Source organism: Telmatherina bonti (assembly GCF_933228915.1).
Source record: "Telmatherina bonti genome assembly, chromosome: 13".
NCBI lineage: Eukaryota > Metazoa > Chordata > Actinopteri > Atheriniformes > Telmatherinidae > Telmatherina > Telmatherina bonti.
Genome location: NC_136611.1, coordinates 7,617,665 through 7,640,901, shown reverse-complemented (window position 1 = coordinate 7,640,901; position 23,237 = coordinate 7,617,665). Strand labels below are relative to the sequence as shown.

At 38.8% G+C, this 23,237-nt stretch overlaps 1 protein-coding gene across 1 annotated transcript in view; it reads left to right on the top strand.

The window, feature by feature from the left end:
* Positions 1 to 544: 544 nt before the first annotated feature.
* The window catches only part of dapk1 (death-associated protein kinase 1), a gene marked incomplete at its 5' end in the record, with an annotated part of 92,939 nt that continues 70,246 nt past the window's right edge, over positions 545 to 23,237 (top strand). The window contains one exon of the mRNA XM_079251922.1: positions 545 to 606. Within this exon, the coding sequence (XP_079108048.1) occupies positions 545 to 606 (62 nt within the window). The remainder of the gene's footprint in view (positions 607 to 23,237) is intronic.

Here is a 23,237-nt window from a genome sequence, read left to right as displayed (position 1 = left end):
ATAGCGTCATGACTTTACGCAGCAGCCGTGTTCCTCGCTGGAGTCTGAGGAGGAGGAGGAGGAGTAGCTGTGCGTGTTTCCAATGGCTACATCAAGCTTTCAGGGGGGTGTTTGCTTTCCTCTCCAGCCGGTGGTGACACATTACGGCTATATTCTTATTACCTGCTGCAGTAATGGAAACAGGTGAAGAGAAAATCATGTAGAAAGTAGGGAGTGTTGGGAAAGATCAGCCGCGACGTCGCCCCTGGAGGTGCAGGTTCATCCGTCAGCCAGTTTGGGCTTCTTTTGTTGACTAAACGCCCACCTTTCTTTTGCTCCAGAACCTCCGAAGTTTTCTAATAATAATACTTTATTATTTCCCTATCCTCTAGTTTATGGTTTTCCTTCCCTGGGTTGGGAAGCATGAGGAGGACTGGTGGCTGCCCCGCTGCCCAGACCGGAGGCTGCTGGTAGGGATGGTGCCGCTGTGAAGAGCCGGTGTGTCGTTCCGGAGGACAAGCCTGTGGTTTGTGGAGAAGCGAAAGGACAGGAGTTCCCAGGCAACATGACTGTTTTCAACCTGGAAAATGTTGAGGAATTTTATGACATCGGAGACGATCTGGGGAGGTAAGTTTTCTTTCTTTTTTTTCTTTCTTTTTTTTTTTTTTTAAAGTGAGATCTGCGCTTGTTCCGAGTGCGTAAACTTCCCCTTTTTCATGACAGCAGCTGGTCTGTTTTCACTAGGAACACGGCTTCGCTTTTTCCCCCTCAAGATATGATAGTTTACATAATAAATATCGCGTTTAATTGAATGCATTGTGTGTGTGTGTGTGTGTGTGTGTGTGTGTGTGTGTGTGTGTGTGTGTGTGTGTGTGCATGCACCAAAAGAGGATGCATGGCCAGGACTGCGATAGCATCTGATAGGCTCTGATTAATGCAGTCCATAATGCCTTGTTGTCAGTGATAAACAGTTAGGTATTATTGCTTTTTTCCCCCCTGCAGATTTATTACAGTAGGGGGGAGCTTGACATTATCAGTATGCCACTTTACAAGCAGAGGATTTGCACCACAGCAGATAGTCTGACTCAATGCACCAAAGAGTCACAAACATTAAAACCATGGTTAATATGACACTTCATACCAGTTTTAAGATTTCTTGCCATAGCTGAAGCCCTTCCTGTTCCTTTAAAAAAATGATCTGAAAGAACATTAAAAGAGTTTAGTTCTTGATCTGACATGGCGTGCCACACTTTTTCTATTATTTAAGGGTTTTAAGATGATCAACAGTGTGTTTCTCTTCGGTGTGGATTGCAGATTCTTCCTCCCCGACTCTTAGAAATGCCGAAACGGATCTCTGTGAGTTTATGGTGATCAAAGTGATACATGCAGTCAGTGTTAGTAATAATCAACCTGTTGTTCTCTGCTCTTTTAGCCCTTTTTGGCAATGCCGATTTTCTGAGCTCGCCTTCGTGCACTGTGTGGGAGAGCTGATGCTCCTCTCGCTGCTTCACCGGTAAAAGAGACGATGGGTAGCTTTACGTAATGGGATTGAATTTCTGACTGCAAGTGTGATAGTCTCATTTGTGGGCATCGCTCCAGCTCCTGGATCTGATATCTATTGTTGTTTCGATTAGGGGAATGGAAACTTGAAATCAGGTGTTCTGCACGTGAGAAGAAGGTAGACCTTCTTTCACTTCTAAAATTTAATAGAAAAAATAATATCCTTACAGGTTTTAAAGTTATTTACATATAAGAAAAGCTGAACCATAGTAAACGTTTGCTTATTTAGAGGGAAATGATGAAGCATGCGATCACCTTTTGGGTTGAAGCACACTCCAGTGTAGAGACAGCATGAAGAGCTTTTAGTATTTCCAATAATATTGTTTATTCAGAACACAGAGCAGTTTTGCTGAAGGTTAGCAAAGAGTACAAGTGTAGTTGATATTTAGTATCTGAGTATATTAAAAATTATCTGATATGGACTACTTAAAATAAAAATTCTTGTAGAGATTTTTGCAAAACTTCACGCCCGATCATCTGATTTATTGGAAGTGTTTACATCTGCATTAAAACCCCTTTAACAAGTTTTAAAACACTAATCAAAACAGGTTAATAGGGACATTTTTTGCCTTTTTTTTCCAGCTGACTTGGTAATGTGGCATCACAGCTGTGTTTACTAATTTCATCCCCGTGAAACTTTTTTTTTTTTTTTATCTTGGATGACCTTTCGGAGGAGTCAGCAGGTTTATAATGAAGGCTTTTCTTTGCCATTCATCGGCAGCATGACATGCACCATAAAGCCTAGCATGCTTTAACACAGAGAGCCTTTCTATCTGCCTGTACTCCAGGCCAGACTCTGGCTGCACTTGGATTCTGGCCTGTTTGGTTTGCCAAACTGGGGAAATGGGAGAAATCAGCCAAGCGGCCAAGTTGGCTTCATCCTGACACTGATCCTGCCTGCTTAGGAAGCTGCATGACGGAACTGATGCCGAGTGAAGCCAGGCTTCTAACCTTCATTAGTACCAAGCTAAAGTAGCATGCAGGCAGTTTAATGAGCAGCAGACAGAGGAGGAGGAGGAAGTACAGTATATAAACACTCATGTTAAAGCTTCTCGTGCCTTCACTTTATTTAGAATGATTAAGTTATCCAGATTATGACTGCAGATATGTCTTTTAATATTTACCATAGCAACACAGATGAAAATGAAGTGCCATTCAGAGAATGATTGTCACAGCAGGTCATCTGCAGAAATGATGCATCAGGTTGTTACTTGCAGAGTAATGTCACTTCCAAGCACATGCATCAATGGTCAATTCCCCCTCCGTTTGAATTCTGCTGTTTTGCTCTGAATCCTGCTTGTGTTGCAACGGGCTCCTGACTGAAATTGCCACCGCTGCTGGTCTCTTAGAAAAACCTTTTGAAGCACTGGCCACATCTGTGCTCGGCAGGCCTCTCTAATAGTGTCACAAATTGGCAAGAAATTCTCACTTTGTCCTTCAGATCAGCAGGGAATCACAGAAGACATCACAGTTACTGGCATCTCAAAGGATCTCCTTCTTGATTCCCCCTTAAAGTGGTGATTAGGTGGAAAGTGGAGCAATGTTGTAGCGTATAAAGGTTTAACCGTGGTGTGAGTGCTCACCTTTTCCACTCACCAGATGGGGAAAAAAAAGTGCTGTCCAACTGAGATAAATATAAAAACAGTTCAAATTCAGTGCAAACAAAACGCACAAAAATCAGTAAAACCAAACGATAAAGGCAAAGGAAGATAAAAGTCACCAGACGGGTTGAAGGTCAGTGACTGACAGTGGGTTTCAAGACAGGCTTGAGCAAAGCACAGTGAGGGGGCTGTCGAGTGTACAAATGTAAACAGTTCCATAATTTAAGGGCATTGATGGATAAGGGCTGGTCCCCTCCTGCTGTGTTGATATAGAGACATAAAGGCATAGATTATTTTCCATCTGCTGCCTAGAAAGAAAAAAGCTCAACCCTTTCCAATTTCCTCAAGCGATAAAAGCTCAACTTATCTGTTGCTGATTTCACTCCAGTTTAAAATCATTGCGGTCTGAAAACAAGATTTACAGCTTTGGGCTTAACATCTGTACCGTTACATACTTAATTTATAAAACACTTTGAAACAAACACAGCTCAAACAAAGCGTGTTGCTGAATACTAAAAACTATAAGAACAAAAAAAAACAAAAAACAGATGAAGTCAAATAAATAAACTCTCATTGAGGTTGAAATCCAAAGAATAAAAATGGTTTTAGTCAGGTTTGAAAATTAATTTTTCATAATTTTATTTCGAACTAAAAGAAGGACTTTCAAAAAGAACAAATATTGGTTACAACAAACAAAACAAGCTTCTTAATTTCAAAACAGGGTTTTGAAAGAAGTTAGACAAATTAGACACTGAAGGGGTGTCTTTACATGTGAGCCATTATGAGCCATTTGCTCCAAGTTGATTACCTCCTTTCTTCTCATCAATATTTAAAAAAGAAAATCCTCAAAACAAGCTAAAAGAGTCTTAATTGACCAGTTAACCCTTTACCTTAATGGTGCATAAACCTGACAGTCATCTGCAAAACATCGGAAGGTGACTCCATGTTTCCTCAAGCTTGTTTCAAATTCTGCAGAAATAAAGAACTTTATTTTTGTCCTGAAGTGGGAAAAGAAGATTTGGTCTGGTTATTTCAGACTTTGCATCAAACTTAAGCCACAGTGGGGTGTTTTGTATCCCCGTGGAAATGCTACATCCAAAGTCCAAGACAAGTTTCCCTGTGGGGTCAGTAAAGGCCTTTACACTCCGGTACTGATGCCAATTAACAGCAAGAAATTGTGAATAATTTGGAGTTTAATTATCAAGGTTTCTGTCCATGCACACCAAGTTTGATGCAAAATTGTTAAAGAAGGTGGATTCCATTTTGTTTACTGATGTGAATGAATAGACTTAACACTGATTGGATTTAAAAATATTGCCATGTGAATTATTTGGACAAAATATTCGGAGTACATGTGTAAAGTCTTTAAAGAGTACCATGTGGTATATTGTATGACTTGTTGGATAAACTCTTCTTTTTCCTCACCACCTTGACCAGCTGTACCTTAAAACAATAACTTCCAGCTTGTAGGATCTGTCACATCAGCAGAAATGAGAACTTTGTTTCACGCTTTTCTGCATTACCTTCAAATTTCTTCAATTTTCACACCTGTGAGGACAGTGATTTTATTTTGTTCTCAACCCGTGAGAACAAAGGAATAGACTCAAGGAGAGTGAGATGCAGTGGAAAAAACAGTGGTCCTAAAACTGAGCCATGACGAACCCAGCAAGATTTACCCACAATGTGGTGTAAATGAGCCAGATCGGGCCTGAACCGCTCCAGAGCAGTGCCATAAATGCCCAGTTGGTGTTGCAAGCATTAAAAGATGAAAATGTTGTGGTTTTCTCTGTAAAAAGCAGCACTTGGTTCCAGCGAGGAAGGGGTTACATCGTCACCAGAGTGGCGTACCAAAATAAAGTCATTACAAACCCTCAGTAGTACTGACTCTGCAGTATGAAGGGTCTTCAGTCCAGACTGAAACACTTTCATGATACACTGCACATCAATTTTAGCTGTAAATACATCATTTTCTTCAGGATTTAAAAAAAAAAAAAAAAAAAAAAGCTTGGAGATGGGCGTAAAATGAGGCCTCTATATGTATTTAGTTTCTGTTATTTAGGTATTCATTTTGTGTTTTCCAGTCACTTTAGTTCATATTCAGTTTGACTTCACTTTGTCACATGAGAAAAATCACTTATTTTCTTGTCTTTCACTTTATCGATTTAATATCAGAAATTCAGATTCACCGTGAAATGAAGTGGGATCATGTAAAACCAATTTATTCATCTTTTAAACCTGAATGTTATGGAAAATCTCTTTGGTGCAAACCAAACTAATTAAAATGTAAAAAGATTAAGTAGCCCTGAGGTGACCCACTGTTTTATGAGGATGGAGGAAAATCTAGGACAGTGAATAGTTTCATAACAAGAGGTAGTCATGAAGCACAATTTTATTTAAAAAAAAAAAGGAGAAATAAAAATTTTAACTATGGATTTTCTGAGTTGTTTAAAAGAAAAGAAGCCTCATTACATCAGACGACACCAGCTGGCTGACATCTGATCCGTCACACAGATGGATGGCAGTTGTCTAGACTATCAGTAAACCTTACATTTGTTAGGACCAGGGTAACGTCCAAGTCAGTTTCACCTTAACGGGACTCATTCAGGTCATTCTTTCAGTTTAAATGTTCGTTTGTTTCAAGCCCTGCTAATGGAGACCCGATCTGCCTGACACGTGAAGAAAAAATTCACATTAGTTTAGCTATTTATTTAATGTTTGCCATTAATCTGCTACACGTGGCAGTTTTTACACTTTGCATATCTCTGCACTGCGCTGCTGCTGTCATTAGTCTGCATTAATCTGGCCGCTGTGTGGCTCTGGACCGGTTGGTCCTCCTCTTGCATCTATGATGAGTTTGTGTCTGCGTGTAGTTTCCATTCGAGGATGGCGAGTAGTGAGAGGTGGGTGTATTTCTGCAATGCTAATGAACATAAGCGTTTAAGCTGAGGCTGCAGTTTGGTTATTGCTCTGCAGAAATGCCAGTTTATGTGAATACAGAATGGGATTATGTGCACAACATCCACATCTGTTACGGTATTAAACAGCACTATAATGTAGGTTTTTTTCCTCAACAAGCCAATAAATGTAAATCAGTAGAATATTAACCAAAGAAACCCTTGATTTTCTCCCCCCCACCCACCACCCCCCTAAGTACAGCAGTAACGCCTCACATGCACTCCGTGCAGACAGTGCCCCGGCTACTGACCTAGATTTACCCCCACCCTTGGTTACATTATTGGGTGGAGGGGCAGTCTGGGTAGCAGGAGTGGCCTTGATGAGGCCTGTCACTCACACCCCCCCACACCAGTACCAGCACAGGGAGCGGCAGCGCTGTCATGAACGTAGCTCCCTCTTTCTATCGCCTGGCTTTCTTGGAAGACTTTAGACTCAATAGAATCCTTCATTTTTGGTCAAATTTCAACTATTTAATAGTGCTGTGACGATATGCTTTTGTCCCGATTTGATTCCGATTTATTTTGGTGCCATTTTGATTTAAATTGCGATTCTCAAAATTCTTCAATAATGATGATTTTTGTAGATTAAATTTTTTTTTTTTTTTTTTTTGTTTAATAAAACTTCTTTTTGCTTGTAATTTTTCTTGATTTCAGTTAGGAAAAAACAACACAGTAGCCAGATCATCATTGTGCTGCTATAATGCCCAAGAAGACAAGTCAAAAGATCAATAAAACCAATGAAAATTACAAAAATTTTATAGTGGATTAATTTTATTTATTTGGGAAAAAAAAGTCTATTTTAAATCTTTTAAAATTGTGAAGAAAAAAATCCTGATTTCCGATTTTCCAATTTGATTTTCCCACCCCTACTATTTAATACATTTTATTTTAATATGTTTCATTAGTGGCGCTTGTAACTGGTCAGATGATAAAATTACATCATTATTGCTTGTTTTGAGTGAAAAAATTTGACTTCTTAAAAGGTTTTTACCTTCTTTGATGCTGATTCTTGCTGTGTCTTCAAGCAATAGAAAAGGATATGACAGATTGGGATTTCAAAGATCAAGATTTCAAACATTTTCACAGTGGTGCATTGGAAATGAAAAGCTATGGGTGGTGGGTGAACAAAAGACAAGAGCATCACCTGTTAAAGCTCATACTTTTCTTTTTTTTTTTCAAAAAAACTCGGACATGACCAAAAAAGATTGATTTGTGTCTGATCTCCGGAATAACCTTACAATAAAATATGATGAAAAGTTTGGTCAATGTTGTATTTATTATAATCATTTAACAGAAAGCATGACAAACTGTAGATTATTGGGTTAAACACGAGCTTCTTCCTTTCCTGCGTGCATCACATGGTAATCTTTTAGTTGGCACACTTATGTGGAGCACTGAAAGCAAAAACATACAGAGCTGCTGCTGCTTTATACACGTTGTCTTGCAGTAGGTAAGGAGATGAGTCAGAGATGCATGATGATATTCTTATGACCCCAGGATCATTATGAAAGAGTGATGTACATGGAAAAGAAAAACAGATGTTGTATTTGAGGACAGAGCTGTTCTTGTTTTAGTTGCTTTTCAGAGAAGTGTTTGAGGTAGAGAATGTGTCAAATGGGCAGACAAAAGCCCTGCAGGGATCAGGCTTCAGGTCAGAGTTCTGATTTTTTTCTACTTTCCTCCCTCTGTGTCTGTGTTTTGTGAAGCAGTCTGTCCGTCCTACTGTGCATGACTTGACGTTTTGTGACGCTTCCAGACACATTTTTCGAGCTGGGGTCGGCTTACAAGTCAAATTGAAATCAGGATAATTTTGAATGTCCTCCAGGAGCGTAATGAGTTACTTTCAATTAATCTCTGCAGTCAGAAGAGGATAATTGGATTCCTGCCAACTGCGTTGGCAGATAAATGGCAGGGTTTTGACATCGTGTCTGAATGTGTGTGTACTTGGCTGAGGCATGGGGGGGTGCTGATAGTTGAGGAGGAGCTAAAGTCCTTTGTGGTCAATTAGAAGAGATCTGGAAGCAGTCAAGCAGAGAAAGTGAGGCGCTATGAATGCAGAGAAAAGACAACTTTTCCCTCCTCACTGCTGCCATCTCGCTTACGTGATGCTTTCACAGTTGTCATTTTTCCTATAAACACATTTATGGCTCAGTGTGTTCATAATAGATAATCTGGGAAAATGTTTTGTTTGAAAGGCATGTTTTTAATTCATCTATGTCACAAAGAAAAGATGAGTGTTTGTTATTTAACACTCCCATCAGTGTATCATCTGTTTTCTTAACATGCACATCCATTTACATCCAGCACTCTTCCATGGAAAGGTGTGGCGCTTACGTTTGTTTGAGGCCGTATTTCCTAAACAAACAGGAGGAAGTTTCAGTGAAACAACATGAGCTTGGCACGAAAATCTTCTGGCTGTCGTCAGTGAAGGTTATCGCTACTACATCATGAGAAGAATCAATAGATGGTGCAGGCGAAGTGCCTTGGTCCTTGTGGAGGACCAGTAGGACGTTGGATTTCTAGTTATTGTATATAGATCAGGTGTCCAGCTCCCATCTTTGAGGGCCACAATCCTGCAGATTTCCCATGTATCCTTGTTCCAACACAGCCGACTCAAACTGATCAGTCATTGTGCAGAACTTCATTGGCTGCTGGATCTATTTAATGGAACATAGATGCATCAAAAACCTGCAGGACTGCGGCCCTCGAGGACCGACACAGAATCCATGTCGGCATGTTATAGAATATCTAAAAAAAAAAAAAAGTTTTTGCTCATCCATCAGCAGCAGAAAACCTTGAGAGACACACACAAAAGGCGTGCAGGTAACGGAGAAGTGATTCAGCTTTCACGCTTGACTGCGCCTCCACTTGCTGCCCTGCATTATGTCTCACAACAAATGTCTAAGTCCTTCATTTCTTTAAACACAATATTCCTTATTATGGACATAATGAACAACACGTTATCAGTCATCGACTGGATTAAATCCTATTGTACAACATATCTACAAGCTTAAAGTATAACTACTGTAAACATGGTTGGATGAACTCAGTCTTATTCTGACTCAGTCTAGCCTAACTGCAGAGGAGTAGATTAAGCCACAAACTTTCCAGTCTTTAACAGGACATGGATGGATGTTGAACTGCAAATCCAGAGCTGCAGAGAAGCATGAGATCTAAGAACTGGATGGGTTTTAGGCTGATCAGCTACAACTCGTCTCCATATTAACAGTGGAAGTTCTTCACCAAGAATAGAGAGGACACCAAGGGTTGCTCTTTCTCCTGATTGAGTCGATATGTGTGCCAATAGTTTGTTCAAGGACATAAAGTAGCAGGCAGCAGTGGGATGTTTGTTTGCAACTGAAGCTATTCACCCATATTTGTTGAGTTTTACGACTCATTCACATCAGCTTTTTTTATTTGAATCCAAGTCCATTTGCTCGGAAAGTCCGCTTTGTTTGGAGGAATGTGAACGCACCAAACAAATTCTGTTTGATTCTGATCAAACAAGTGGACTTGGTCCACCTACAAACGCAGGTCTTAGTCCGTTTTAAGCAGACCAAATACAGGAAGCGGACTACACAATAAGTCACTTCCTGCATTTGGCGTAGCATTGCATTGTGTCGTCTGGTGTTCATACTGCGTCTCTTGTTGCGGTGTATTTCTGCAGTATACTTGCATAAGACACAATAAAAACCCAAAACAGGGATAGTTTCGTCTTCAAACTATCGTTTAACTCGCAAGTTGAGGAAACAGTTTTCTTCTTCATGCAAGTCTTGTCCTCTTTTGCTAAATACTACTGCAGCGCCACCTCTGGTGAGAATAGGAATATATTATTCTGATGGTTTGGATCATTTAACCAAAGTGCAACATGAATGCGATTGATACCCGCCCCCTACAGCTGACCGAGTCTAAATGCACCCTTTCTTCTTGCCCCCATGAATGCTTGAGTTGTCATTGTTTCCATTTGTAGACTTGTCCTGTGTGTGTGTTTCTACTTGCTTATTTTGTGTACATTTGCAATATAAATACTATGGAAGAGGTGAATATTTTCTTCATTTTGCTTTTAGTTTGTTTGTATTTGTCTTTATTTTTAGCCAAGTGCTGAAAAAAAATCTTTGAATACTGAGGAAAATGTAACCCTTTCGGACTCGACCCCTGATAAAATGGTTAAACTTTTTTTATTTTCTTTTAGATGTGTGGTCTTTATTTGACTCTTTAAATAAATAAATAAATACATACTTTTATTTAAAAATGAATAGGGATATTTACTATTTAATACCATGTGATATGTAAAAATCTTTACATTGTAGTCTTCTGTTTTATGTCCGACAAGCGGCAGAAGAAGACAAGAATCAGGCTGTGTCCAACAGGATTGTGAGCTAACTTTTTTTTTTTTTTTTAAAACTACAATTGTTGTCTTACGTACAGTACCAGTCAAAAGCTTGGACACTCTTTCCAGTTCGGTTTAATAGGAAAGTGTGTCCAAACTTTTGACTGGTACTGTGTGTCTCAGAATCTGTATGTATCATATGTCAGAGTGGGCTCTTATCGGTTCTGTGCATCTCTTGTTAATCATTAAGGATTTATCTTCTGTTGATTGTTTCCAGGTAAATCCTTGATGTTGATCTGAGTTTCCTTCACTACCATGTTTAGTTAGTTGTTATGTTGGTTAAATATTTCGCTTTTAAAGGTATCTGCCAGCTTGTTGCCATTTAAAAACCAGTCTTTGCTTCTGCTGACTTTCCTGAGTCATGACATTTAACCACCTCGAAACCTGCTGAATGTCAGTTTCGACAGACATCTAGGTTTTTTTTGTCAGAAAAGCAAGCAGAAAATAAAACAGGAGACGATAGACGGACCAGCTGAAGCACCAGCAGCCCCCTCCTCACCTCCTGTTAAAGTCTCCCCGGTTGTCAGAACAACAGTCCTGCACTTTTCTCATTTGGTATGCAAAGCCTGAGATCTAGTTGGCGTCTTTATTTGTCTTTTTGTTTTCTACCTTTTTAACAAACTGAGCACATTAGTGTCTAACCAAATATACTACCGGATAAAAGCCTAAACTTAAAGAATTGATTTAGTAAAGCACGAAATACAGGATTAAAGTTGTGTAAACTATAAATATTAGGAATGGTGACTACATTACTTTTGATGTGGCTTTATTTTGACTGGTGTGTTAAATCTAATGTGACTGAAAGGATTCAAATTAGTCTTAGAAATAAACCTATTTAAACAAAGCATTTTCAACTAAACAAAAGTCAAGGTAATTAACGCATAAAGCCAATTAAGATTTTTATTGGGTTAGAAATGGTCAGATAAGGGCTCTAAATGTTGCATGTGGAACCAACAATTTGTCAAGTACAGCACTTTCCTTTTTTCCTGGTTGCACTGGTGCACCTAATGCTCCGTTTCCACCAAAGAGTCTGAATGGGGAGAGGTTGCTTAGGGGCCGTTTAGTACATTAAACCCTAATCTCTTTGGCCTGCTTTAAATTATAATCACACAACAGAGAAATAGAATTATGGACATCCAGCAGTTTGTGTTCTTTCTTCTTTCATGGTATATTTCAACATAGAGATGTTCCTGATTTGTTCTTGCTGAGTTGCACAGGAAGTGACCATTCTTTTCACCAATCAGTGGATTGGATCATGCCGAACTCCACCTTTTTTTTGGTCAGATCAGTAAGATCGACCCCAAAGGAAGGGTCCCAAAAAATAAGACTGTTGGGATATTCTGGCACCCTTCCCATGTTTTGCTTATGGCAGTGGCCCAACACTTCGTCGTATTGACACTTGACTCGGAGCCAGACCTACTACAAAGTGTCATACTTTCAGTTTTGTTGACTTAATTGCATAATGGGACATAAACTGACTGGAAGAAACCAATGCAAAAGTTAGTCTGGAGCACTGTCAGATGTATTGTGAAGTGTGCAATCTTGAGTACCTTACGATTCAGTTTTCATTCAGGGTGCTATGATTGGATTATCAAACGATTATCAGGATTTTCATGTATCTTTCTTCTACATGTTTTTTTTTTCTCACTCCATGGTTTCATTTATACTACTTTCCAAACACATTTATCGCCACTATCTTTCATTCACATGGAACCATGAAAAAAATCCAACACATATAAAAAAATTCACATTGTGTTTCAATATTTCCTGAAATCTATATGAAACATGTGTTGGCAATAGTTAGCAGCAACAACCTCCTCATAACCTGGGCTGGAACGGAGATGCTGTCGCGTTTGTAGTTTTACTATTAAATTTTATTTAGAGTAAGTCTTGTACAGTTCTTTTCTGTTCTCATGTCCATAAGAAAAAAATGTTGCTGCCTTCAAACCCAATGGGTAAATCTCATGCTCTGTAGCAGTAGCTGCAAGGCTAGCTGCTAGCTTCCTGCTGTCTCTGTTGTTTACCACTTGCTGCCTGAATGCTTTAGGGATACAGACTTTTAGCTCCTCGCCACACTTTACAGCTATGTTTCTGTTATTAAATTATTCTGAGAAATAATGGTTTTTGAACTTTTACAGATCATAATTGAATTGGCATGTGTTACATCGAGATGAATCGATAAGTTAGCCTACTATTTGATAGTCTAAAATACAAAAAAAACACCATCAGGAACAAGTTGTGATTGCACAACCTTCTCTCTCTCTTTGTTGTCAGCTTCTTGGGCAAAATTTACACCTAAACACACTGTTAGGACAGGCTCCAACTGCCATCAGCACATCTGATAAAGAGGTGATCCAGTCAGCTCTGAAACCATAAATCTTTCTATGAATTAATGTCATTTTAGTTCATTTCCTTCATACCAGACATAGTTTTAGTCAACGGTTAGGTGTGTTTTAGAGTCTTTAAACAAAAAAAAAAAACCTGTGTTTCAATTTAAACTGACAATCATATTTATTGATTTAGTGCATTTTATGTTTTCTTTTTGTTTTGTTTTGTTTTTGTTTTTGTTTTTTTTTTTAATAAAAAATGCATTTAAATCCTCATTCATGTACATACATCTCTGATTTACTGTGTTGAGCAGCCAGTGGTCTTTCTTACTGACAGACCCAACACGTTGGATTGGCTTTAAAAAGGGCATGGATGGAAGCAGCAGAGCCAGCAGTGTGTTGCACACGGAAAAGACAAAGATTCAGTGTTGCTAAAGCTCATACAGTTATTTTTGGGTTTTTTCATATAATATTTACTTATTTTTATATGAGTTGTTTCCAGCAAACTAAAACCTGCTCCTAGATTTCCTAATGGGGGATCAGTATGCTGATATTTGCTGACTTGATCTCAGTGTTCTCACCCCTTCTCTGCTCAGTGAACGCCATTATTTTGACCTCAGAAGCACTTTTAACAGTGTTGAGATATCATGCTGGCTGTAGATTAAAACAGTTCTGAAGATGGTAATAAACTCTTTACCTCTTTTTACTGTTAAACACAATTGCTATGTTTACACAGGAGTTTTAATTCCTGTTTAATTCCAAATAAAAGTTAATTCTGCTTTAAACTGGTGAAAAACGGCCATTAATACACTTGATTCCGAATGTAATTTTCCATTTGGAATTAAACTTAATTCCAATGTAAGTTTATTCGCATTTTAATTGTGAACTATTTGATCCCTCTGTCATGTAAACCTTAATTCCGGTCCAAGTTCATTCTGGTCGTTCTGAGCATGCTCGTTACCTTGTCCTGTCTGCGTTGTTTTGCCTCCCGTGTTCGGTGGTCTATCTTTCTTCTCCTTCTCAGTTGCTGCAGAAAGTGAACTAGTATGCTCGTGTTGAGCTGCTACTTCACATTTATAATAAAAATTAGCAGCAAAACTGGTACTTATTATGTAGTTTTTACAAGTTACACCGAAGCGAACTTTGTTTATTTCCGGTAGACGTCATATGTCACGTGCACCCTCTGTCCAATCAGAATCCTTCCCAACCCGCCACTCTAAAGACGAATTAAGTGAGGACGTGTTTCATGTAAACCTTCGTTCAGAATTATGATTTTCATGTCAACTCGTAGGAGAATACGTTAATTCCGAATTATTTAATTCCGAATTAATAATTCCGAATTTAAAAAAAAAACAAACATTGTGTAACCGTAGCCAATGTGTGCATTGTTTATTCCGCCTTTAAAATACTGGAGCTAGGGGAGGTGGATGACATTCTTCTGACAAGTGGAATGGCTTTTCACTGTGCCTTCAAGACAAGGGCAAACACCGCTGGCTTCTCATTTAACTTTCTGTCAGTAATCTGCTTGTCAGTGCTGCCACTTATTGCTTTTTTGAAAGCGGCAACTGTGTCTGTAAAAACCTCCTCTCTCCTGAGTCACATCTGATAGCGGCATTGTTTTTGCAGTACTTAGAAGTCTCTATGTATGACATGAGTGGTTATCTCTTCCTTATAAGTTTTATATAATTTTATTTACTTATCTTGTTCCCAGTCTTGCGTTTAACTTATAGACCGTATATGAAAGATGGACAAAGCATCCAGCGGTTAAAAGTGAAGCTTATGCGTAAGTGCATAAAACTGCAGTTTCCCCCTTCATCCACTGGGGGCTGCGAAACAGAGCAAATTCCCATAGACTCCCATGTTAAAAAGACCAACTTCACAGCAGAAATAAACATGTTTACAGTCTGGTTCAAAAATCCATTTTCGGTTTATAGGTCAGGTTTACCTTCATGACAACTGTGGAGGGAGGGAATTTTTTTCTAACTCGCCCATTTAAAAGTAATTTATTCTCCAAAATTGATATATTTAGGGGCGTGTCCTTTTGATTGACAGGTACCCGATCTCCGGCTTCAAGTCCGAAGAACGTAGAACAACCGCCGTTTTTAGCCGGTTAACAACGTAACTTGGCTTTAGCCCGATTACTTCTGTTAGCTGGTTAGCTCTTGTTATCTCCGGGTTAGCTCTTAGCTACAGGAAGCTTGGAGTTTGCTAGATGTCAATCATCCACCATGACGCTCACAGCCCCCCTCTCAGTTCCACCTCTTTGCCTATATTTTTGAATTTTCCTGGCGTAACGACATGCATGCCTCTGCCAAGATGGCGATGGTAGGAACCGCCCACTGAGCTTCAATTCAGCTCTTCAGAAACCTATGGGTGACGTCACGGACGCTACGTCCATCTTTTTATATAGTCAGTGGTTTAGCTCTGATCATGCCCTCTAGTACGGCTACTCAGTTTGGTCCCTACAGGTTTTCAGTGTCTCCCTGCTCCAACTCACTGATTCAAATTCAACGGGTCAAACATCCGATAAAATTCTACACTTTGACTTAATTAGTTTAAGTCTGTTGTGATTAAGCAGGGAGACGTTGAAAACCTACAGGGCCGTGGCCATCACATTGCCCATATAGCTGCACGATCCCAGCCTGGTACTTTTCTGTATTAATAGAAAAATTGCTGAAAAGGATATCCTGATGAAAATCTTTATATGCACATAAACACACTTTCTCACACATAATTTACACCCACTCAGGATTATCTTCTGCTCTCTTCCTTCCTGCAACCAGCACTGGTTCCTCTCCTCAGTCTCTGAATCCTGTTGCTGTGGTAACCCTTCCGCTGTACACAATGGCATGCCGGTTGCATAATGTTTTTCTGCCGGTGCAGCTTGTGGCCCACACTACCGCTGAGTGGGCAGCGGTACTCCAAGCCGGCCTCCCACACTTCTACCCATGCTAATGAAAAGCTTGGGCTCATGGGGGAGATTTCGCACTGAATCAAGCCGGACGGTCGGCAGAGAGCCTGCCGTTCACTGGCATGTCACAGAGGCAACGTCCTCTGTGACATGCCAGCGTCCTTTTCGACCTCTGCCATTGGTTGTCTGGCTCAGGTCGTGGCAGTTAAAAAGTGATATTCCTCTATATTCCTCGCTACACTATTGAAATCATCTAAACTGGAATGAAAAGGGCATGAAACGAATGAAAATCAGTTTTCTCCATGAATTTGTGAGTGTTGAAATAACCTGTTGCAGCTTTAGCCTTTCCAAGAGTACAAGGATGTGTTGATGATTAACTTAGGAGTTAACTTTTCCTCACGACAGCTTTCTGTACAGGGGAAGGCATGAGATTCATGCCATCCAGATGATCTTTGCACATTGCAAGCACCACTCCTAACATGAAGCATATCCATTCTAATCATGATAGATACCCAATTCTGAGTGAAACTACCAGTGAATAAAACTTTCAACTTTAATCTTTCTGAAATCATCCATTGCATCCTGTTTTAGAAGGTCAAGAAGTGCAATTCCTTTCCTTTAGAATCTGTCAGCAGTATGTAGTTTCTGTTCTGTTTTTATCTGATCCGTCATCTGTGTTCATCTCCCTCAGCATATAAACGCCAGTGAGTGTCAGATGCAGAAGAATTGTTTAGTTGTGTCAGCTGCAGCTCTACAAGGAAAAGCCTGATGTGAATTTGGACAGTGACAACAAAAGATGGTGTGCACTGCACTGGGACTTTATTCATCCCCTGTGAGCCAAAGACAATTTAATTAAGTAGAGAAGCAGGACTGTAATTGAAGTGAACAGGCTCATTTAAAGGGACATGTTGCACAAAAACAAAAACTTCTTGTTGGTTTTTTTTTCTATTTATGAGGTGTGGATGGAAACGAAGCATGACCTAAATTTTCAGAGTGGTGTTATTGTTGGAGGAAAATGGTCTTGCCAGTTTGTGAAAGCCTCTAAGAATTTGAAAGGGTATGACAATCAGCAGAGCTTGCTCTCAGTAACGAGTAAAATATGACATTTGGAGCCTTTTAAGCTGTGCTGACTGTTCTTTCTCTCACTTTTAATCTGTCTCCAGGTCTTTCTCCCTAAAGTGCCAAGCAATTTGGCAGCAGTGCATGGATTTTTTTTTTTCTCCTTCTTGTTTAATCCCCATGAAATATTCATGTCCAGTTCTAAAAGCAAAATGCACCACTATGCCCAAGGTTTGACATTTATCCGTTCTTGTGAGGGTTAAGACTCGTAAGTCAAAGTTACTCTCAGCATGAATAAAATGTGCCTAACTAATTAACAAACAATGGATTTGCTGGCATTGCTGGACGTGTAAATCTTGAGTATTTTATATGAGAAAGTCATGGACTGTGTATAAAAAAAATTTGACGAAGCCTCCGAGACGTCACCTGTAGGTTCCTGAAGACCTGAATTGAAGCTTGGTGACAGTTTCCAGTGTCGCCCAGCATTATGTGTGCAGTTGCTTCAGAAAATCAGAGAAATGAGCAAAAAGGTGGGCTGTGAGTGTGGGGACGGATGATTGACATCTGTTAAACTATGACCTGCCTGTGACTAATCGTTAAACTCAATCTTTGCTAACCAGCTAACGGAAGTAGGTGGCTAAAGTGCGCTGATAGCTGGCTAAAATCACGGCTGTGCTACCCTCTGCCTTGTTGCTGCTGGATATTGGATACCTGTCAAAAAAGGACACGCTTCTAATTATGCCAAAAATTCAAAACTAACATTCGAACGGATGAGTTATGAAAAATATGAACCCTCCTCACAGACGCCATAAAGGTAATCTTGACCTATTAAACCTAATCTGTTGTTTGAAACCAGGCTGTAAACATGTTTATTTCTGGGGACTGGACTGGGAGTCTACGGGGATCGCCTCCTAGAGCCCCTAGTGGATGAGTGGGGAACTGCAGTTTTTGGAACCTCTACTTTACTTCCCACCGTCAGAAGCTGCCCCTTGGAGTGAGTACACTGAACGGTTTAATAGCTGTTTAACATGGCTGGTGTGGGGAAAAAACTTAAAAATGTCTATTTTATCAATTAAACCAGGGGTGGGGACCCGCAGCCTCATCCGGACAGTTTCCATGTCCGGAAGAGAAATGGAAACACCAGATTCATGTCAATGAATCACAGCTGAATTTCGCAGATTTTCCCACTTTGGGGTCCCCTATCGATGGCGAATCTTGCATCCTGTCTCTTCTCTAAGCTCTCTAATCAGTAAAAGTCAGTTCAATGGAGACTTTTGTTTTTGCCCTTTACGTCATCTGGTAACATCTTCCTGGCTTTCTATGCATATTCAGCCAGGTTGCACATTCAACTGGTTGACTTCCAGTTGCCAATGTGTGATGTGGTGTTGTAATGTGAAATGCAGCTGTCTTATGGCACTCTAGGCTGGAAAAAGGTTGGTTTCTCGGCCCCAGAGGACTGCAGAGCAACAATGTCTGCAGGAATATGCATCAATCATGTCAATGTGTGTTACAATCTAGTCAGAATCAAGGTTGGAAAGTTATTGAGTGTTTTAAAGCCATTTGGTCTTCAGATACAATTTTTTTCTTCATTTAAAGAGAGCAATTTCCTGAGACCAACTCTTCAAGTTGATCACATTAAATATTTATTATTCTGCTAGAAGCTGAGCAATCTTAGAGAAAACAACAGATTTTCCATCATTAAGCCATCGTCATCTGTTTATTCTACTCACTGTTTACCTAACATGAAGAGTTTATTTAAAATAATCTGATAATAATCATGATCTTAACTCTGTTATTTTATCCAGAGTTGACTGTGTGGGATAATTTGATTTTAAAGAGACACATGACAAACATACCACTTTTAATGACTGATCTAATCAGCCATTCTCCATCCAAAAGAAAAGCTACTTTGCCACAAAGCTGACAGGGAACAAGACCCCGTTGGGGTTTACAACGCTTCACATTCATCTCATAGCTGCATTATCCACTTGAAAACCTGCATTTAATGACAAGAAATATCATTCATGTATCCACGGTGTGTGTCAATCTACAGTGGAAGAGATTTTACACGTTACAAGGAAGTAATATTGGTTAAAGGTGGAGTATGTAATATTTTCAATATTTAAAAAAAGAATTAACAAAAAAATAACTACAATCATAATTAGATAGTTTTTTAAACATGTAGGTTCCACTCTGTCCATTTTTGATGTGTTATTAAATTACAAGTTTAATTAATGACAAAGACCCTTCTTAAATGTTTGCCTACCAGTAAAAAAAGTGTGCTTTTTGTCATTTGTCATTGATTAAACTTGTAATTTAATAACGCATCAAATATGAACAGACTGGAACCTACATGTTCAAAAAACTTTTTTGTGATTGTAGTTATTTTATTATTTTATTTTGAAAATCTTACATACTCCACCTTTTAAAGTAGGTATTAATTTTTACATTACAAAGTTAACAAGTCAGTAGCAACAAATGGCAAACTGCGATGCTAAAATACAGGATCAGTATGTAAATTAAAGTCAGTATTCTAGATAATATTTTATCACTCCTGGTCGGAGGAGAGACACACAACTAAACCTTTTGGGCTCCTCCTTTAGTATTTTATTCTTTGTAGTTAATGGTGGATGTGTAAATTCTTACAACTCTGTTTTATCACATGTCAGTGTTGTGTTCACAACTTGATCTGCCCTGAAGTGGGGGTGGGGGGTTACATCATGTTTAAACAACGTTATATGAGCTCACACCGTGTGACATGGTTTTGTTTGCCACTTACTGGACATCATAAACTAAAATGAACAACTCATAAAAATGCACCAAGAAAAGAGAAAAGAAAGCCAAAGAAGAGCAAACTGTGTGTGAGATCACACTCATTGTGTTCCCACCTCTGTGTCATCCTCCATCACTCCATGTGCATGAATTATCAGAGCTGACAGAGAAGCTTTGTGTGTCTTCCTGCAGCTCTGCAAGCCAGGCTGCTATTGTACTTCACACTTTTCAGCTTTTCAGCACCTTCTCCCGTTTCACCATAGTAGAACACAGAGCCAATCAATAGCTGACTCACAGCAGTGTAAAAGAGACGATACACTGTGTAGTGCTGAAGCACAAAGACATCGCTGCTCAGTTTAGGAACTCTCTTATTTGGAGGTTTTTGTTTTGTGTCCATATCCCATCCATTTAATCTGAATATATATATATAATTATTTGCATGTTTATCCAACAGGTCACCCTTTGTAGTTACTTTACACATGCACTGTTACAAAAAATGGATTATTTCACAGGTTTTTTTCCTTTATTAACTGTAAAAAGCCCAACAGGACATATTTGTTACAGTTTTAGACAATTTGCACCACTTTATGGTAAAAACTCTGCTGTTGAACAAATTCTGATACCTCTCTTCTGTCCCCTAATAGATGCCATGAAGCAGAAGATCACACTGTAATAATTTTGACTTATTACATGCTAATAAATAGCAAATATTCCCAGAATTTTCTTTTTGGAGAAGGACCAATATAAAGACCCCATATTCAGGAAAATGTACTTTTCAGGTCTTAAAATGTTAAATATGGGTAACTACCAATAGGATTACAGAAATGACACACGTCTAATGTAAAAATAACATTAAAACCCAAATGGTGAAAATACAGAAGATTTCCATCTTCCTTTTACACTTGGAATGGCTACATTATATTTCCAGGGAATGTAATTTAATTTAGCATAAAATTACTTTCATATGGATCATACTACTTAAATGTGACTAGTTACTTTTAACTGATTAAATGGCTAAATTTGATATTAATTTAGTTAAATAATGTTATAATTATTAAGGTTATTTCTGAAATGTCATTTTCATGCAGAATTAGGTGTATACATGGTTATTATTCATATCTAAATCAGATTTAACTTTAATTCGGAGTTAAAGAGGATATAAAACTCATGTAAACATGGCCAGTACGGCTGAAGTAATCAACAAATCTCTGATTTAATTCACCTCAGTGTTTTTATTAGCTGATGCCAAATTGTTTTAATGCCTTTTGGACTAAATCTTTTCTTCTTTTCTGTATTCTGAGATTATTAAATTTTTTTGCACTTTGGAACCCAGTTGAGATCTGTGAGGTTTGACTTGAGGCACTGCTGTAGTTGATAGATTTACTGCAGCGAACAGAGGTCGCTTATTGATCTTAGTATAAAGGCATAAAATCCAGTGATGCACTTTTTAAGCAGAACTCCTGGTCAGCAGCATGTTGGTGCGCTGCTTTAACGTAACCAGTTCTGATCAATGTCAGCTGCCTCTGATGTCAGTGCCAGTAAGGCCATTTCCAGTTCTCTGAAACATTCATTGTTTTTTTCCCCAGTTTTTTTCATGCAGTTTTCAGAATATATGTTCACTGAAGGACTTAGATTGGAACCTGCTGTACATTTCCATTGTGTGTGGAAGTGGCCTTAAAATATCATGACATGCAATTCCTGACAGTTCCACCAGTACTTGCTTGAATGTATGGATGGTTTATAACAAGATTGAGGCTACAGATAAGAATGAACATCATGCTCCTATCTTTTCCAGCAGAATTACTGAAATATTATGTAATTCAGCTGCGTCTACTGCTGTCCAGAGAAGCGTCGTGTACGGTGCCTTGTCATGCTCTGTCTGCAACAAAAATAAACAAAAAATAAACAAGCTGCTCCTGCTGAAAAGCTGTGGGTTTTCTTCTGTTAGTGTTGGAAATACAGATGCATAAAAATCCACAGATCAGCCAGGAACAATTATGCAGTTGTTCGTGTGTGTGTGTGTGTGTGTGTGTGTGTGTGTGTGTGTCCTGTTTTGCTTCTGCCAGACACAATGCATTAATGATTTGAACTTTAGACCAGACTTATCACTGAGAAGCTGCTGCTTCAACAAATTTTTTTTGCTAATTATATATTTAAAAAAAAGAAATCAATAATTTAAATCAGGAATGCATATTTTACAGAGTTTACACTCTGCACTCACTGTTGGATTTCATATCAGACCAGACACAAGCCTGGTTTTCTTCAACAAGATAAACTATCACTGGACATTTTGTCTTTGCTGCTGCCGTCCTAATATTTTCTTTTCTTCTTTATCATGTTTTGTTTCTATCCGGATGATTTTGTTTTGATCGCTCTCTTTAGAAATCTGCCGTTTGTGTTGCAGTGCATGCCTCGCCTTGCTTTAATACTGCTGGAGCTAAATGCTGCTGTTTGGATCAACAAGTTATTCCGCAGGTTCTTCTCCTACTCAGTCATGTTCTGTCACGTTGAAATATTACATCAGCACTTATCACTAACTTTAAAGCAGCTAAAGCTGCTTTTCCTTCGGGGTGTGACAGCTCTTCCCGCAAGAGTTTGAACTCTTAAAAATATGGTACATGATAAGAAACCAGGCCTGTTGTGTCCACTTTGTCTCACACTAGCGGTTTTTGTGCTGCATTGTGCTGCGTCTTGTTGTGTGCTTGTTATCATCAAATGCATTCCCTGTCCACTCCCACTACTCGTATTCTTGTTTACAAAGCCTTTCTGCCGCTCATTACCACTGAACATTGTTCATTCTAGTGCTGGCTCACATTGCCAAGGCCAGACTTCCAGCCTGGACAGCAGTTTCTAACGGAGACCCGATGGTCGTCCAAGGCGAGGGAGCAAACATTTGACAGCTCAGTCCTTTTGCTTTGTTCAGTGTCCTTGGATTTTTTTTTTTTTTAGACATCTTTGCCTGTCAAAGCAACTGCCAGCCAACATCAGAACAGTAGCTCATTATTTCAATGTAGCACTTGCCATTATTTGGCAATATCTGCTAGGGGTGTGAAAATTGAATCCAAAAATAAAAAATCAGGATTTTTTTGTTTCACAATTTTAAAATCGATTTTTTTTTTATTTTATTTTATTTTTTTTTTTGTTTAAAAAAATCTATTTCCTTTCAAATAAATAAAAATAATCCAGTATAAAACTTTTGTCATTTTTGTTTTTTTTATTGATCTTTTTACCCGTCTTCTTGGGCTTTATAGCAGCAGAATGACGGTCTGGCCACTGGGTTGTTTTTTCCTAATTGAAATCAGGAAAAATGACTAGCAAAAAAAAAAGTTTTATACATTTATTTTGTTTTTAATTTGACAAAATCACCAATATCGAAGAATTGTGAGAATCACAATTTAAATCGAATTGGCACCCAAAACATCAAAATCTAATTGAATCTGGACAAAAGCATATCGTCACAGCCCTAATATCTCCTGAATTTCTCAATCTCTTGGCTGCATCCTCAGTTTTGTTTTATTGTTAGGTTCTAATCCCAGAATTGTTTTGTTTACTGTTAAAATTAGAAATTAAAATCAATTGGTGGTAGTTGTGCATTAAGTGGTGCTCCAGATCTGCTAGCCGCCTTGTCAGACACACAAACTGTGTCCGTTACGTCGTTATAATTCCAGGTGGTTTAGGATCCAA